A 19,167-nucleotide genomic window follows, 5' to 3' on the forward strand; every position below is an offset into this window, starting at 1 on the left:
CCTCTCATTTCAAATTCCTTCATAATTTGCCTTTTGAATTGACCGATGTGACTCTCATTGCTTCCGGTCGGTTATTAACAAGTCATCAACATATAAACACAGGATAATCACACCTTTGCAACTATCCTTTTTTACTATTTTTTTTTACTATCAAATTTACTAAATTACCCAAAATATCCCTAATCAAATTTCTAACTTTTTTATTAAAAAATATATACGGACCATTATTTGTCACCGATACATAAAAAATTGGATAAATATTTGTCGTTGATAATTTATTCATTTAATAAGTTTTACAAGAAATAACGCAATAGTTTCACTTATATTTTAACAATATTATATAACAAATTTTTAAATATTTTATTCTAAATAAAGTTTTACTTTAATATAATGACAAACTTAAATATTGAATAAAAGTCAATTACATGCACGAGTCTTTTAACTAGTTCACCTTAAAAAAGGTGAAATTCTAATCAATAGACTACTTGACAAAAAATGTCCTTTTACATTTATTAACTAACTAAACAAGTGATTTTATCAAATACATTAATTAACTTATCGACTATGGACCCATTTGTATTAGCTTATTTTTGAGTTTATTCAAACAACTTATGCAAATAAATAAATTTGTATGTATTATTATAAGTTAGTTTATAATAAAACAGTGTATAAAAATACAATTTTCACTAATAAAAATTTATAAAATAACATAAAACTTAATCTATATTGTATAAGTTATTTGCATAAACCGAAAAATAAGCTAATCAATAATATGTTAAGGGTCTTGCTAACGAGTGCCCCCGGGTCACTTTTTAAGTATTCCATTAAAAGAAACTTTTTATTCAAAAAATAAAACACTCTAATTTCCAATGCGTTGACTTTACGCATTTTCATAAAAATTCTATAAAAAACTTACTATTTAAGGGCTTAAAGAGTGCCCGGGACATTATTTAGCATTTGGCATATGTTAAGGATAACTTATCGACAATCGGTCTCCTTTGAAAATAGCTATCACCTATAAACTATTGGTGGTGTGCTACATACATTCCTACCCTGAACGAGAAAAAAAAAACCCTAACCAAAATCCAAATCTCGACAATGGTGGTGATGACGCGGAGCCGAAGTCGCATGATGGCGGAAGCAACGGCGGAGTCACTGACTACGATTCTACCGGAGGAAGTGATGATTGAAATCCTTAATAGGGTTGAATTGAACGATACTCTACAATTGAGGTGTGTTTGCAAATCATGGAAATCGCTGGTTCTTGATCCTCAATTCATGAAGAACCACCTTCACAAATTGCTCAATGATATCACCGTTCAATTTTCTAAGGCCAAGGAATTCTTCAACGCTTTCAAATCGCAGCATCGTATAAATAACCCGGTCATGCCTCAAGAACAAGTAGACGATGACGAAGACGGTGAAGAAGCAGCACAAGAAGATGCTGCTGCTGTTGACAATGTTGCCGCTGAAGATGAAGAAAAAGAAGAGAAAAAAGAAGAAGAAGAAGCTGAGAAACATTGTTTGGTGACTGCACTTGCTGTGTTGGATGGTATTTTGGTAGATGTTCTTTCTCTCAAAGGGGATTTGAAATTTATCAACCTTGAGACGCAAATGCAACCTGTTGAGGATAGATTGAAGTGTCTCCGAAGCTTTATGCGAATTTATCTCAAGTCAGAAACATCTTCATCTTCTTCTGATTACTCTCTTTTGAAATGTTGCAACTGATTTTTAATTAGTTCTTTTCGAATGGATTAGTTAGTTAGTTAGTTAGTTGAATTTGAACTTCTTTGCTATGATAATTGCAGAACCTATTCTTGCTATATCTTAATGTGAAATGTAAATTATTAATTACTATTAGGTCATCTTTGGTACACATTATGTTTCCGTTCCTATTCTAAAGACAGTTGTTTTACATTGACGTCCAACAAGAACTCGCCATATTGTCATATAAGTCTAGTTTGTAATCGTTTTTAAAATAACTCCCAGATACTACATTCTCATTGAGCGTAAGTGGCACTAGTAGTTCTTAGTGAGGTAAATCTGTGTGTGGAAAAGTTGTACGTGTTTGAAATTTCTAGGAGGAGTCTGGCACCTTCCAAGGTAGTTGCTTTCTCTTGGAAGATACTTCTTAATAGAATTTCGTCTAAAATTAGGCAGTTTAGATGGAGGGTTGTGTTTTGTGTGTGGGGAATGAGGAATCTGCATTACATTCGTTCATTGCAGCTAATTAGACTGAAATGTTGGATATTATTGCATACCGACACTCAGAAGTTGGATGATTTTGATACAGTTATTGGATGAAGGTTATGAATCTGATGAACTCAAGTTTCGGAGAATGTTGATGATGAGCTACCTGTAGATATAATTGATCATCAGTAGTACAGGGACAGTGGTCAATCTGCGGATCATGAGGAGTCGAGGAGGTTGTGGATCGAAGTGGTGGTGATAAGAAGCAGACTAGTTCTGGTAATAATTTCCTTTAGTTTGTAATTGTATGTGAATCAAGTTCTTAAGCTTTTATGAGTTTTAGTTGGTGTCTATAAATTTAGTGATGTCATTAGTCTGATTGATGAATAGGAAGATTGAACCTTAAGTGTTACTGTTTTAGCTGGTGTCTATAAATGTAGTGATGACTATAAATTTAGTTGGTGTCTTTTTTACTGTGTTGTGATTTATTTGCAGATATCGAAATGATTAGTACTTTAAAGTATTATAGTATGATGAATTGTAGGTATCCTATCACCTATGATGTGTTCATATTCCATAATGTAATGCTCCTAGTGTTTGTGAAAAGTTCTCATCGAAGATAAATTTGAATTTTTTTGGTCTCAATTCTTCTCTTTAATTGTCTCTTCTTTGGTTGATCTTCTCTTTGTCCATGTTTGTTTCTCTTCTTTGATTGTCTTCCTCTCTTTGGTTTCTTCTGATTGATTGGTCTCTCTCTATTGATTCTTCTGAATGGTTGTTTCTCTCCGATGTTGACTCTTCGGTTTGGTTTTGCTCCTTCTCTCTTCAGTCTGATTGTTTCTCCCTGCTGATTTCTTCTGATTGATTGCTTCTTTCTGTTGATTCTTCTTATTGATCGTCTACTACAAATTTGGTTGTTTGGTGAGTCGAGTGCTCACATTTGGTGATTTAAGTGCTCACAATTTGGTTTCAATTTGGTTTATTCTGATTGCATTCCACTTCTCCCTCTATTGTTTCTTCTGATTGCACTTCTCCATCTATTGGTTCTTTTGATTGATGGCACTTCTCCCTATTGCACTTCTCTCCTGATTGCATTGCACTTCTCCCTATTGGTTCTTTTGTTTGATCGGTCTCCTCTCCCTTGATTGGTTCTTTTGGTTTGGTTTTGGTAAGCTTGGAATAAATTGGATGTTGGATTGGTTTGAGATTGATTCTTCTATCTGATGGTTTCTCTCTTTGGAGGTTACTTCTCTCTCGGATGATTGCTCACTTTGGTTGCTTCTTTCAATTGGTTAGTTATTAGCTCGGTTGGTTACGCTAGTAGTTGGTTGATTTATTTTCAGGGTAACTTGTAACAAGCTTAAAAGCTTAGTAAGATTTAGCTTGAGGGGTAGTATTAAGATAAAAAGTTTTGAGTTTATATTATTCAGCTGTGCTATTTTTAGCGAATTTTAATTTCGCGAAGCATCACGACAGTGTTACTTAAAATTCAGAAACTGCGTTACCATACACATGTGGAGTAGGTTTGATAAGTCAAGCCAATGAAATTACAACATGTATTGTTCGTGATGGTTTCGGGACAAAATCTTTCGCTTTAAGTAGCATTTCTCTATATTATTTAGTATGTTTTTCGTATTTTGTTTTGTTTGACAAACTTACAATGCTTCTTGTTAACACATCGTGAGTTTGAGCGTAGGTGTTAGATAATAAGTTATTGGGCTTGCTATTGTGCCAATTAGATTTGCTATATAATCCCTTGTAACTCTATTTTATGATATTTTCTCTCCCCACCCCCCACGTTTCTTTTATACCCCCCTTAAATCCCAGTTTGCCCTTCGAAAATGACCACTTTTTTGGTTAGCAAATTCGGGTTTTACGAATCGAAAAAATAAAAACTTCGGTTTTTAAAAACCACTCGCTTTATACTTCGAGTTTTACGAATCGAAGTATGTTTATATAGAAAGCAACCTCTCACATTCTTCATCACTTTCAATACTTCATCCCCACACTACCAAAAGAGATCCCAAAATCCAATCCGTTTTTCACTCAAATCGCTGCTTAAAATCAAGTTTGGAACGTTTGCTAAGGGTTGGAAGGCGATTTGAAGCACAATATTAAGGTAATCTTCCGTTTAATTTCTTTTATTTTCAACTGTCATACATGTTAGGTTGGTAGGTTTCTGACACAAAATCGTTCGATTTATAGAAATCGAAGGAATCCTTCGGTTATTACGAATCGAAGTGACTGGAACTTTTGGTTTTGTGTTGGTTTAAACGTGTTTGCTTGCCAAGCCTAACCGAAGGATTCTTTCGGTTGATACTAACCGAAATAACTGGAACTTTAATTTTTGCAATGTGTAATTATTTGCCTTGACTGTCTGTTTTGCTTGCATTGCCTTAGCTGTTATGGATTATAGAATGTGCTACCAATTTTATATGTATTAAGTATTATATGTGGCTAATTATGTGTTTATCCCTCTTATATTATGTAGTTATGGCGGGCAAACGAGAGCTTGTGCTAGGTATCTGTGCCCCGGGAATTGTTGAGGTTCCGCCTGATAAACCTCCATCTAGACCTGTTGCATATGAGATTGATACATCAGATCATTTTTACACTGAAATGGCAACCCCTGACCGAGATGAGTTGATTAGATGGGCTCGGGAGATTGCCTTAAAGCTAAAGTTTGCAATTGTAATTGGCAAATCCGACAACGGCAGCGATAAGAGGAAGCAATATTTCAGGTTGGATTGCGAGCGGGGAGGCCGGTACGTGTCAACAAATAAGAAGCTAAAATCTGATCAAACCGGCACGAGGAAATGCGGCTGTCCATTTCGACTCCGTGGTTATTGTCATGCCGATAAAACATGGCATTTGACCGTTGTAAATGGCAAACATAACCACGAGTTGGACAAGGCAGTTGAAGGCCATCTCATTGTCGGTCGTCTCAAACCGGAAGAAAGGCAATGTATGGAGGAAATGTCAAGGAATTTGGTTCCGCCTAAGAATATAATGTCCACATTGAAAGATAGGGATCCAAACAACAAGACAACGGCAAAGCAACTCTACAATTTAAGTCATCGATTAAAACTTAAAATGAGGGCATCAATGACTGAAATGCAACACCTCTCCAAAAGACTTGTCGAGACCGGGTATTTTTTCAAACATAGGACGGTTGTTGCAGACGGATCCGAACACGTTCAAGACATTTTCTTTGCACATCCTAAATCTATAAGTTTGTTCAATTCTTTTCCTACTGTGCTTTTGATGGATTCGACATACAAAACAAACAAATACAAAATGCCGTTATTTGAGATTGTCGGATTCACATCAACTGGGAGATCTTTCAATGTTGGATTTGCTTGGCTTACCAATGAAAGAGAAGACAACTTCACTTGGGCTCTAGAGCAGTGTGTCAGTCTCTTAAGGAATGAGGATGTTAGACCGAAGGTGATTGTCACCGATAGGGATTTGGCTCTGATGAATGCAGTTTCCGAGGTATTTCCAACATCGGCTGCAATGGTTTGTCGTTTCCATGTAAAAAAGAACGTGAGCTCTAAGATGAAGGAAATTGTGAAAATCAAGAATGGAGAGAATGAGAAGCAGACTGATGTGTGGGATCAAATCACCGATGCTTTTAATGATGTGTTAGAGTCGCCAACGGAAAAAGAATATGCTGACAATGTTATGGTGTTTAGGGAGCTCTGTGCGAGATGGCCAAAGTTTTTGCGTTATGTTGAAGAGACTGTCCTAGACACTGATAAAGAAAGGGTTGTCAATGCTTGGGTAGACCAACATATGCACATGGGGAATCACACCACGAATAGAGCTGAATCATGTCATGGTGTGTTGAAAGGTTACTTGAAGGACGGTAACGGTGACTTGGTGAAAGGATGGGAAGCGATAAATAAGATGTTGATAAGTCAGTTCACTGAAGTACAAGGTGAATTCGGTCGGAGTATGTCTGTTGCGGAACACAGATACGATGATGATCCTCTTTACGCATTCTTGTTTTATAAAATCTCAAGAAAGGCTATGGATCACATTTATGACGAAGCAAACAGGGTCGAAGAATGTGGTATGGATAGCAAAAAGTGTGGCTGTGTTATGAGAAGGACATACGGGTTGCCATGTGCATGCTTGATTGCGAAGAAGATAAAAAATAACAAACCTATCCGACTGGATGAGATTCACCCTCAATGGAAGAAACTGTGTTTCGAAGATGAGCCGGCACCGGGCGACGTGGCTGACGATTATGATTGCTTGGCTGAGTGGAAAGCAATTCAGGTTATTACACATTCATAAATATAATGGTTACATTTCGTATACCTTTTTATTATGATTTTAATTTCACATTATGTGTATAATGTTACACTTTGTATACAATTAATTTTAATGAGTTTGATTTTTTTTCTTTCTTTGTAGGAACGATTAAAAACAGCCGATGTTAGCGTGAAGAATGATATTAGGAATCAACTTCGTCTCATTGCATATCCAGAAACCACCTCTGTGAAACCTCCGCTTCAAAAGGCCAAAACAAAAGGTGCTAGAAAGAAAAAATCAGTTCGTGTCACAAGATCCACGAGCAGGGATAAGTCTCGGTGGGAGCATGTTGATGATCATATTGCAGCTACACAGGCATCTCAGTCGCAAGCAACAAAGTCAAAGCCGTCGACTTCACAAACAGTGCCTGAGGTGCCTAAAGAACTCGTCATCCGTACTTTGACTCCAGCACCTCCAGCACCTCCTGAAATTCCTTTTATCAACCATATGCCGAAGTTCATGCACCCATTTATTGAAGATATTATTGACGTTCAAGGTGACGGTTATTGTGGATACCGTGTGGTAGCTTTGCACCAAAAAGGAAATCAACAAGATTATGAGTTGATCAGACTGAACATGGAGAGGGAGCTGAGATTGCATAAGGAATCATATGTGGAGTTGTTCGATACTGAGCGTTACAAGTATGTCACGGATGCACTTTTCCCACCACCGAGAAGGAGTAAACATGCTATTGCAACCAAGGACAAATGGTTTACTTTTCCGGATATGGGTTACGTTGTGGCTACTCATTTTCAGAGGGTTGTTGTTCAACTATCAAATATGGAAAAGTGTGGAGCATCTAGAACTTGTTTCCCATTGCGTGGCAAACCTCCATCAGACACGTCAGACTTGGATTCCAAGATTATTTGCATCGGCGCGCTCGCTGACCACTTTGTGTTAGTGCGATTGAAAGTAGGATGTCCGATACCTCCAACGGCTCATCAGTGGAAAAACTCTTGTTCCGAAGAAGCTGCAGATTGGGAGCCCATGTTTTTGGATAGAATGCAAAAGTTTGGTGAGCTGTTGACCATTGAAAGAGCAGGCGATGACTTAGTCACGATTGGAAAGGGTAGCAAAGACGATCCGTTGGAATTGTAGTAGATTTTAGTAGTTTCATTTTGAATTAGCTAAGCGCATTATTTTTTGAAATGGTAGCTAAGCGCACTATTTTTTGAAAGGGTAGCTAAGCGCATTATTTTGTGATGTATACCATGCCGATTATGCTTTGTAACATATTAACTTTGTATGCGCAATTTACACATGAACCTTGGTTATGAAATGTGGTATTATTGTATATTGAACTTTGGTATTATTGTTATGAAATATGATTATGAAACTTTGGTTATGAAATGTTGTAACAAATTGTATTTAGCCTGATAGAATTTTGGAAATGAATTGAAAGAAAAAACAGGTTTTGACCTCGACGATTTTGGAAATTTAAATTTTGCGAAGGGGGTATAAGAGACTTGATGGGGGGGATTGAAGAAAGGTAGGTATTATGTGAAAAATGATCGAAATTGCACCGACAAGTTTTTGTGGTCGATATTGTACCGACAATATTTTGTGGTCGATATTGCACCGACAATATTTTCGTGGTCGATATTCGTGGTCGATATTCGTGGTCAATATTGCACCGACAATATATGTGGATATTATTGATTTCTATGTACTATAAATACGTATAGGGAGAGTTAGAAAATAATTTAAATCGTTTTCTACAAAATGAGTACTTCAAAACGTTTTGTTAAAAACAATTTAGCGACTTCTTATCCATTTTCAATCAAGTTTCGCGGTAACGACGAGTTGTTCTGCGTTGATTTGAAAAACACTTTAACAACTCTTCAAACTATCAAAAATACGATTGAAGCCATGTATCGCTTCAAATACGCTAGACAAATCAAAATAGACAATCTAGCGTATTATGAGTCATATATCGATCTGGCAGCTGACCATGTTGGAGGATATGATGATGCACCACGGAAATACGAATGGAAAGAGTTGAAAGATGATGAAGATGTGAGAAAAATGTTCGACTGGATTGAAATTGATCCGAAATATCCACGTTTGTATGCTACCTTATGTTGTTGATTTTCCGTTTATGTTGTTGATTTTCCGTTTATGTTGTTGTTGAATTTTATATTATGTTACGTAATTTTCAGTTAATGAATGTTTGAATTAACAATGTAAGTTGTAAGTTTTTTAATTAATCAATATGTGCAACAATAACCATCACATACCATTTAAACTTCACCTACCACATTAACCATCACCTACCACATTAACCATCACCTACCACAATAACCATCACCTACCACAATAATGTGCAACAATATGATCTATAAATTAATGTACATTACCACATCTTTTTTCAACACTCAACTCACAAAAAAATGGATGTCTCACTCACACAACGCATGAGATCTACCCTTGCAGCAGTTTACTTCAACCACGAAAAACCAATTTTGTTTCGCATTAACGATGGTGAAACGTTCGATGGTCTGAAACAACAACTGAACGAGCTGAATCGTACCACCAACAACCAGAACGATAACAGAACAGTTTCGAGTCTCAAGTACCGTAAACCGTCGATCGGTCCCGACGGACGCATTTCCTTCACCGATATGATGCTTGAAAACAATGATGATATTGAAACTATGTTCTCAATTTTCGAGCAGTATAGCAACAGGGGGCCTATCGAATTAGATGCAACGCTGACAAGATCTGTCGAAGCCATCCTTGCTAGCCTTGTTCGTCCGGAAGATCGAAATCATGTTTCCATTTGATGCGTTGTAACAATTTCATTCCGATGTAATTCCTAATTTCCGTTTATTGTGTTTGATTTGTCTAATATCGAGTTAAATCGAAACAACTTTAATATCGAGTTAAATCCTACCTTACTGGGAATTTAAACAATTTCGGTCCGTATAAACCGAAGTATATCAGGCCAAAAAACCAGTCAATGTGAGTCTTTGCCTTGCACAACCTCTACACATTTGAGGTCCAAACCTGTTTATAACACATTTTAGTATGTTATATATGACAGAGCATCAACATATTAACCATCCAATCTAAAAATATTTTAGCGATTAATAAAAAACGTAACAACCGGTAACAAATTACGAATTAAACGATACTAAAATACGTAGTGTACTACATCCGATTGTCATAATCAAAGTTACATCAAAAATAAAAACAAACATCAGAGTTTATAAACAACCACGTCAACATTAAAGTTACAAAAACAAACAAAGTCTACCCCCGAGTGTGGTAGCGTGTCCCCTTCCCCCGCTTAATTCGCCTATAAGCAAGTATCGGATTAAGCAAATTCAGAATCCGCTGCAAAGTACCATGAATTGGAGTTCCTTCAACCGCCTCACCATCGCGAACTGCCCTTTCGACCTCAACCTTTACACTCCGGCAAACTTGCATTAGATTAGGGTCATTTCTTGCTTCCGCCGCCTCTATTAACACCTCTAAATTAGGTGGCCTTGGTGGTGATTCAGGAGCTTCTACGGGTCGCATAACTGGATGCGACACTCTATAAAACCATGACATATATCCGGGTTCAGTGTCCCACGGGCTTGTAACAGGCCGACCCCTCATCTCTTCATCTATCATTCTCAGCTCCAATTCTTCCGTAAACACACGATCTATCTCACACAAGTTCATCCCCGGCGTTGCAGACATACTCGGGTTTCTTGGAATGCCTTGCACATGTTGAAATTGTCTTAGCACACGTTCCGGCAAATGCTTGGCTTTCAATTTACCACACCTTAACCATCCAGAAAACCAACATGCATTTATCAAAGGTCGCACTTGTCGGTGGGCATCATACGGGCTGAACACGCAATCGTAAGTTTGAATATTGTCCAAACTGCTTCTATATCCAGCTGCATCCTTATGTCCTTGCCCAGGAACAACCTTTGAATTTAGTGGCATGTTCGCTGTATATCTAGGAGCCTCCACCCACACACTAAGTCTCGGAAAGTGCGCAATAATCCATCCCTGAAAGTATGACGAACAAGATTCATTATAGCCAAACATAGTCTATGTGACAAATTAGACAAATACAAATAATATCTTATATAACGCTCAGATATTTTTACCTGAAGAAATGACATGTAGCCAGCCATCTGAGTCGTGCTAACCGCAGATCCGTGATCCAAATAATGCTGCAGATGAACAAGAGCAGCAGCACCCCAATTCCATTCATGAACGCATGACAAATCTTGAAAGTACTGCAAATACACAACATCCGCGTAGTAACTGCTCTTGTTGCTGAATATTGTACAACAGACCAAATGTAGCATAAAAGCCCTTACGCTCCTCTCCCTGTAAAGCCTAACAACATGCGCCGGCTTATTTTCAGCAATCGCTCTTTCAGCAGACGTCTGGTTTGTTGTGTATAGAGTTTGCAGGGTAGTATGCTTCAAATGTACCCCGTTGGTTTCGGCAAATGCTTTATCAATATCCTCTCGCTCAACTCCTAGATATGAACTAACCATGTCAGCCCCTTCTCCCCTTGACATCTTCGTATGGTTCAAAAACTTTCCTTGGATTGGAAGATGTAACAAACATTGTACATCGTCCAATGTGATGCCGAGCTCACCTAACGGAAGGTGGAAAGTACTTGTTTCCGGATGCCATCTTTCAACAAATGCCCATATAACCCCATAGTCAAGTACGCTAAAATTGACACGGGTAAGCGGCTCCAATCCCGATGCTTCTATTGGATCCCAAAACCACCTCTCACTACGAGGCGGTTTGACGATGTCCATAACCTTTTTCCCGCTAGCTTGGCAACGCAGAGTCCTCTTTAAAACCTGAAAAATTACAACAACACAAAACATTGAAAACTTAATTAACATAATCACAGTATTTAAAACAATTAATACATTTAATAAAACAATTAATACACTTAACGGTACCTCGTGATCATCTGGTTCTGCATCCCATATCGGAACCGCCCTATGATTTCCGTATTGTGTTAATAATGACATATCACTTGGTCCTCCTCCATAACCCTCATTTGCTGCATCTCGTCGTGGTTGCCGTGGTCGCTGTTGCGGTCTCCGTCGTGGTGGTTGTTGCGGTTCTTCAATTTGCGGTTCATCAGGTTGCAGTTCATCAGGTTGCGGTTCTTCAGGTTCGCCATACTCGGCATCCTGATTTAGAAATTGATCCGCGTCAAAATCATCATCCTCAGCAGCATTTTGTGCTTGGCCTAAACGTGACCGTGTACGCGTACGCGAACCACCCGCCTCAGCATCATGTGTCCCTCGCGCGGGAATTGGTCCTTGCTGCTTACTACGACCTCGTTTGGCAGGGCGATTTGCAGCAAGCTCTCTACGAGCGGAAGCATTTGCATTGCTTGGCTTGCCATGCCTACCTCTCCCAACATTTTCTTCCATATTTATCCTAACATGGTAAAATATCGTCAAACTCAATACAATCTTATAAACTATGATAAATTCAAACTATAATTCAATCAACGTTTAATGCTAACACCTATGGAAACATTATTCGTATGGAAACACATTTAATTTGACTTAGACATTTTGTCGAACACGTAGTGTAGACCATAATACCAACTAATCACATACACAAATTGAACCTAATATCACATGCATTCATGTTAACATCTAACTAAACTAACAACTAATCATTAATTCAACAATTCAAACATAGAATTTTGAGATAGAAAATTACTCAGAGAGGGAAAAAAACGTAGAAAAGAGTGAATGTGATAAGAAAAACATGGAATGAGAAAAGAGTGAATGTAAATGCATGGAACTTACTTGATTAAGAATGGTTTGAGATAGGATGTTGAAGTTTTCCACAAAATCGCTCTCAAGAAGAAGAAGGAGTGGTGTTGTTGGTGTTTAGAAGAAAATACGTAACTGAGAGGTTATGAAATGCTTCTGTTTCTATATCAGTTAACTTCGGTTGACAAAACTCGAAGTTAAACGCGATCGATTTCTATTAACCGAATTGTTTTAAAGTTCGATTCGTATAACCCGAAACACCGTGCAGGGGCAAAAACGTAAGTAAGGGGGGTATAAAAGAAACGTGGGGGGCCTAAAGAGAAAATATCCTATTTTATTAACTGAATATCAATGTGAATGTTAGGAAACCCTAGCCTCCGTTTGTCTCATCTATTTGTATTCCTCTTTTGTTCTGCGGTTTTGGTGAGCCATTACCACCTTTTACAAGTGGTGCATGTCTATCAATGAAGACTTGCTTTGCTGTTTTCCCATCCTTATTATAACGTTCATAGAAATTAGGCGGCATGAAGTTCTTAACATGCTGAAAAACACAAACATTATGCGCAGGGCCGGTCCAAGCAAATTTGGAGGCCCGTTGTAATTTTAAAAGTATACCCTTAATAAAAGTTCATTTTAAAAAAAAATCAATATTTTTAAAAATTATAAATATATAAGTGAATATACAAGGACTATGTAAAATATATATATTTTGTAATGTTTAGTGCATTTGTTACAACTTACAAGTGAGAGACTGCAGGTCATCATGCGTTGAACTCTCTCTAATTCATTGTTATTTTATTTTTCAAAACAACATAAAAAAGTTCACATAAACAGGATTTTATAGAGTGACCTTGAGGTTCATAAAAACGCACGGTTGACTACACCACTTGGCCAATCCCAATTTATGTTTTAAAATGACATTAGAAAATATATAATATCGAAGTTTGTAAATTTGGCCCAAAAAATTGGACAAATAGGCCCCCAAAAATTTGAGGCCCAGCTCCATAGCACATCCTGCACTTGGTCTGTGTCGGCCCTGATTATGAGTAACTTGAATTATTTACTTTACCACCAAATGTTAGTTGGTTCAGTGGTGATTGATGCTGAACTTGGTAGGGAGGACCACGATTCGATCCCCCGCAATTGCATTTGGGAGGGGACTGGAACCACTTGATGCCAGAACTCGCCCCGAACTCTGGAGTATTAGGGTCCCCTTCCCCTAAGAACCAAGGGATGAAAACTAAAAAAAATATTATTTACTTTACCAATCAGCAATTTAATTAACCAGATTACAATGAAATCCACTTTATGCAAGACAAAACATATATATATATATATAGTATTTTGGTATGAGAGGAACTTGACTCAAATTCCTTAATCAATGTCTCGTTTTGTGGATGGAAAAAATGTAATCAGATTCACAGAGTTGGTGATACTTCGCACCAATAACATGATCACCAAAAATGATAAGTTAGTTTGTGAAGATTTCTAATCTATTTAGAGGGATAAATATTCAATACCTTATACCACTTGTATTCCCACTGCATTTGCATTGCAGCACCAGGTACCCGCCAAGGCTTAAACCTCCTGTAAGTTGCAGCAAGATGCAATGCACTGTTGCCATTGATATCAACTTGACGAAATCTCTTTGATTTTTTTTTTTTTTTTAATAACGAAATCTCTTTGATTACCCTCCTCTTATTTAACAAACTGTATACATGAACAGAATGAATGTTATTCAGTCAAATCCGGATATAACTTGGTCATGAGATTTATTATTCGTAGTGATAGGTATCATGTGGCGGGAAATTGGAATGGTTCCTAAAAGGTCCCTTAAAGAAAAAAAAAGGTCTAAATAAGTCTCTTAAAGACATCTCCGTTAATCAGTTTGGTCCCTAAAAAAGGTCCGAATTGGACCAAACTGATTAGCGGAAATGTCTTTAAGGACCTATTCAGACATTTTTTTTCTTCTTTAAGGGACCTATTTAGATTTTTTTTAAGGGATCAATGTGAAACCAAAAATATATTTAAGGACCATTTTACTAATTAAGCCAAAATAAAAAATATGGTAGAAATTTTGTACACCCTAATATTTATTATGTTAACTTAAACCATAAATTTTGAACTTGAAAAAAGTACCTATTCATCTTGATTCCGCCATTTCCTTTGCTAAATGGAGTTCAACTAAAAAATTTTCATTTTAATATATATATAAAAAAAATCATTTTCATCACTATTACCTTACACGAATTGGAGTAAATATATAGAAAATTCAAAAGTAGGGCAATTTGTTATATTAGTTTTAAAAGGGATTTTCGAAAAAAAACTTTGGGGTAAATATATTACAGTAGTTTTTATTTTTCTTTTCAAAAGAGGATATTTTGAAAGAAAAAACCTAATGTTATACGTTAATGAGATAAATCAAAATTAACTCATTATTTGGATGTTCGTAAGACGTTAATTTTGATGTATCTCATTGACGTATCAAATGATTTCTGATTAATATTATATTATATATATATATGATCAATCTTATAGTATCTTCCAATCCAGCGCGATTTTGTAATACGATTATCCGGTAAAGAATTATCAGAGGTGTTATATAAAAAATTTGACATCTTAACGTCATTTGATCCTGATCCATATATAAATTAGTTGCGCTGCTTATTGTATATAAATTTAATTTTTTTGAACAGATTAATTTGTAGATTCATGAGTTTAAGATCATAAACACTAGAGCTGTCAAAATGGGCTAGTCCGAATGGGCCGGCCCGCCAAGCCCGATTTTTTTTCCGGGCTCGGGCCTTGAAAATCCTAGCCTGAATTAATTCCGGGCTTTTTAGCCCGGCCCGACAAAGCCCGATTAAAATATGGGCTAGCCCGAATGGGCCGCGGGCGGCCCGCAAGCCCGAAAAAATTAAAATTTAAAAAATAAAATAAAATATCAATAGAAATAATTTGTTTTGGATGGTTTGAAATTAGTTTGTAATATAAATTATAAAACACCGTCCGCTACTTAAGTAACAGATGAATAAAAATATGTCACCCAAGAAACTCGTAGGTAGCGGATGAGTAAAAATAGAACGCGCGAGAAACTCGTACGTAGTGGATGAATAAAAATAAGGCGCGCGAGAAACTCGTGCGTAGCGGATGAGAAAAAATAGGGCGCGCGAGAAAGTCGTAGGTAGCGGATGAGTAAAAATATGACGCACGAGAAACTCGTAAGTAGCGGATGCGTAAAAATAGGGTGCGAGAAACTCGTAGGTAGTGGATGAGTAAAAATAGGGCACGCGAGAAACTCGTACGTAGTTGATGAATAAAATTAGGGCGCGCGAGAAACTCGTACGTAGCGGATGAGTAAAAATAGGGCGCGCGAGAAAGTCGTAGGTAGCGGATGAGTATAAACAGTGTTTTAAAAACCGGACCGGACATCGAACCGATGAGGGTACTGGTTCATTGGTTCATTGGTCGAACCACTGGGTCACTGGTCGAACCGCATGACAAATCGGATTAAACCGGATTAAATCGGTGGAATGAACCGGTCTCTATATAGTTATTGAACCGGTCTCTATATAGTTAAAAAAAATCATTGTTACTTTTTTTTTTTCCTTAGATCTTTCATTGTTACTTAGGCCCCATTTGACCTTACTTATTTTCTACTTTTCTACTTCTTTACTTTATTGCGGTAATTCTTTTAAGGAGAAATAGAGCAAAATACAATTTTATACTTCTCTATTTCTTTTAAGGAGAAGTAGAAAAGTAGAAAATAAGTAGGCCAAACGAAGCGTATTATTATCAAAAAGACACACTTTCATAGATAATAAATAAAATAAAATCAGTGACCTAATATTAAATGAAGTCTTGTGGTGAAAGGTTTAGATATACTCCGTATAAATGAAGTCTTGAGTTCGATCATCAACTTCATTGTAAACAAAAAAGTGAGAGTTGAAAAATTAAATCAACACAAGACAAACAATAAACAAAATATGAAGTTTATCTAAAAAATATAAAAATAAAAAAATCAAAAGTAATTGTGTAATTAAAAAAATCAAAATTTATGTGGAAAGTTGTTTTCATACAATAAGTAGGAAAAAAAAAAACGCGTTCTGAAAAAAAAAACATAAAAAAAAAAACGAATTCTAATTTTTTTTTCCAAATTTGAGTTGAACCGACCGGTTTTCTGCGGTTTATTTCGGTTCACACCGGTTCACTGCGGTTCAATAACATGGGCGGTCTGATTGTCGAACCAGACCGGTTACCCTCCGGTTCCCGGTTCAACCGGTCTGGTCCGATTTTTAAAACACTGAGTATAAATATGACATGCGAGAAACTCGTAAGTAGTGGATGGGTAAAAATAGGGCGAGCGAGAAATTCGTAGATAGGGGATGAGTAAAAATACGGCGCGCGAGAATTATTATATAGCGGATGAATAAAAAATAGGACGTGCGAGAATTATTAATGCTATTTATATGGTTGAGTTTGAGCACTAGAAGTAAAAAATTTTAAAATAAACCGGGCCGGCCCGAAAGCCCGACTACCCGTACCGGGCCGGGCTCGAGCACTAATTTTGGTAGCCCGTATTTTATCCGGACTTTTTAGCCCGGCCCGACGAAGCCCGACCGGGTCGGCCCGAATTTGGCCGGGCCGCCCGTTTTGACAGCTCTAATAAACACGTTACTTAAATAAAGCCGCTTTGAATTTGAGCAAATTAGTCCGAGTTAAACCTGAATTTAAACAAATTTAGATTAGATAAATTATGAGTTGAGTGATCAACCAATATCTGAATCCTATGAACATCCTAGGATGATAATTTGACCCATACCCAGTGGGCACCCGCAAAAATTACCCATAATGGGTAGGGTAAAAACCTGCATTTTGGGTACGGGCATGGGTATGAGTAATTACCCGCAAAAATGAACAGGTATGGGTGCGGGTACGTTAGTACCCACCCCGCCCCATACCCACATAATGTATATATATATATATATATATATATATATATATATATATATATATATATATATATATATATATTTTATATATATTTTTATATAATAAGATATGTATATCAATTTGAAAAAAATACAACAACTATTAAACTATTACACATTTTTAATAAAAATGTTTATTTATAATATAATACAAAGACAATGTGAATATGTTAACAAAAAAATGAACTTTAACATGAGATTGATAAAATTTTTGTTTATAATTTTCATGAGTCGACATTAAAATCTTTTAAAAAAAATTAATTATATTAAAATGATATGATATTTTATAATCGATCTATTTATTTTTAGCAAAAATGCGGGTAACGGTACGGGTATGGGTACTTATGTACCCATAGGATATGGGGACGGGGACAAAGATTGTTACCCACGTGAGTATGAGAATTGATACAAGTATTTTTTAAAACTGCGGGTATGGGAATGAGTACTATAGTACCCTACCCATACCCTACTCATTGTTATCCCATCGCTAGACGTGTCTTCAATTTTATGATTCTATCCTAAAGCAACTCTCAGAGGATTTGTACACCACAAGACTCCAAGTTCAAGCCCTATGGACCACGTACGATTGGTTTCTATCAATCAACTATCATTATCTGTGTAATGAGTACCATACCATCATCATCTCCTTCTTAATTAACCGGTTACCTATCTTTTTCCTTTTTCCAAGGTACGTGCTCCACAGTCCACACCATATCTAGGATTAGTTTTTTTTTGTTTCCTTCTGAAAAATATTTTCTTATACAAATCGGTTCACAAGTGTGGTGGAATGGAACATTAACGCTAGAAGGAGAAGACAGAGGCCACATGTCCTTTATCTTCTTAGCCTCGACCGACGAAAAACAGTTTCAGTACACCAAAATATTTCACATCGTTAGAAAATCGAGACTAACAATAATTTATACACGATACTGATATACTTTAATCTACTGAAATACCTTTTATAAAGGACAAAATTGTGACGCTCACATGCGGCTTAAAAGAGACAATAACTCAACACTTTTATTCATATATTCACATATATATCCACGCAACACATTACTTTCTCTCATTTTCACTTTCCCACTTTCTCTCATTTATATGTACTCCTAATTTAACAATAAAATTTCATTGCTCAAACTTCAGAAATGTGTCAATTTTTATGTTAAATTATTTTACTAAATAATATATAATTATAAAGAGAATGTTTCTCACAATATTTAATTTAAAATAAAGAGAATGATAATATCAAACACACGTACAAGTACAATTGTATTCTTAATTGGTCGGCTATCTTTACATTACATTAATTGCATTAATTTAGGTACAGTACAATAAACCAAATAACCAACCAATGTTGTAATAAAAAAAAACCAATATAATCGGAATAGGATTTCCTGCGGTTACTGTGTCTTGCAGTAATTAATGCCAACTGTCTGATTTAAAATAGGTGGTTGAGATTGATTTAATCATAAAATTGTGTGAAACATCAAAACCATCAAATCTTCAACGAGTGGCTGAGATCTAATACCGATTGAAATTGTGTGAAAAATTAACAACAAAAAATCTAGAATCAATGTGATGTATATATTACACCATTACACTTGATGAATATTTTGTTTTAACTGTATTTTTTTACTAATAAATAAAACAAATATATTAGCATGTAGATATTGTTGGTTGTTTTGATGAATATTTTTAAAATATTACCTTTTTATATTTTCATTAATAAATAATTAAAAATATTAATAATCAAAATTATATATTGGCATGCATAAAACAACCAACTATATCACTTAATATGTGACATATATGGTGAATAAACAAAGATAATGTTTTCCCACAATATTTTTAAAATAAATGAAAATGATAATATCAAACAATTGTATTGTATTCTCCCCGGT

At 36.2% G+C, this 19,167-nt stretch overlaps 4 protein-coding genes across 4 annotated transcripts; 3 read left to right on the top strand and 1 right to left on the bottom strand.

Moving 5' to 3' along the window:
- Positions 1–1,098: 1,098 nt before the first annotated feature.
- On the top strand, positions 1,099–1,728 carry LOC123886764. The gene has a single exon (XM_045936056.1). It carries the CDS (start codon positions 1,099–1,101, stop codon positions 1,726–1,728), a length of 630 nt encoding a protein of 209 aa, XP_045792012.1.
- LOC123885847 (PKS-NRPS hybrid synthetase cheA-like) lies at positions 1,543–7,853 on the top strand. The gene is made up of 4 exons (XM_045935177.1): positions 1,543–1,673; positions 2,294–4,309; positions 4,682–6,474; positions 6,613–7,853. The coding sequence occupies exons 3-4, from the start codon at positions 4,684–4,686 to the stop codon at positions 7,606–7,608; spliced, it is 2,787 nt and encodes a 928-aa protein (XP_045791133.1). The 5' UTR covers positions 1,543–1,673; positions 2,294–4,309; positions 4,682–4,683; the 3' UTR covers positions 7,609–7,853.
- Positions 7,854–8,900: 1,047 nt separating this feature from the next.
- Positions 8,901–9,293, top strand: LOC123886765. Its single transcript, XM_045936057.1, has one exon. It carries the CDS (start codon positions 8,901–8,903, stop codon positions 9,291–9,293), a length of 393 nt encoding a protein of 130 aa, XP_045792013.1.
- A 333-nt stretch (positions 9,294–9,626) lies between these two features.
- Positions 9,627–12,407, bottom strand: LOC123885852 (protein MAIN-LIKE 1-like). Its single transcript, XM_045935190.1, has 4 exons — positions 12,309–12,407; positions 11,439–11,928; positions 10,617–11,333; positions 9,627–10,515 (listed from the first exon to the last, which is right to left on the bottom strand). Exons 2-4 carry the CDS (start codon positions 11,919–11,921, stop codon positions 9,763–9,765), a joined length of 1,953 nt encoding a protein of 650 aa, XP_045791146.1. The 5' UTR covers positions 11,922–11,928; positions 12,309–12,407; the 3' UTR covers positions 9,627–9,762.
- Between the last annotated feature and the right edge of the window lie 6,760 nt (positions 12,408–19,167).

The sequence above is a fragment of the Trifolium pratense genome, linkage group LG5 (genome assembly GCF_020283565.1).
Source record: "Trifolium pratense cultivar HEN17-A07 linkage group LG5, ARS_RC_1.1, whole genome shotgun sequence".
NCBI lineage: Eukaryota > Viridiplantae > Streptophyta > Magnoliopsida > Fabales > Fabaceae > Trifolium > Trifolium pratense.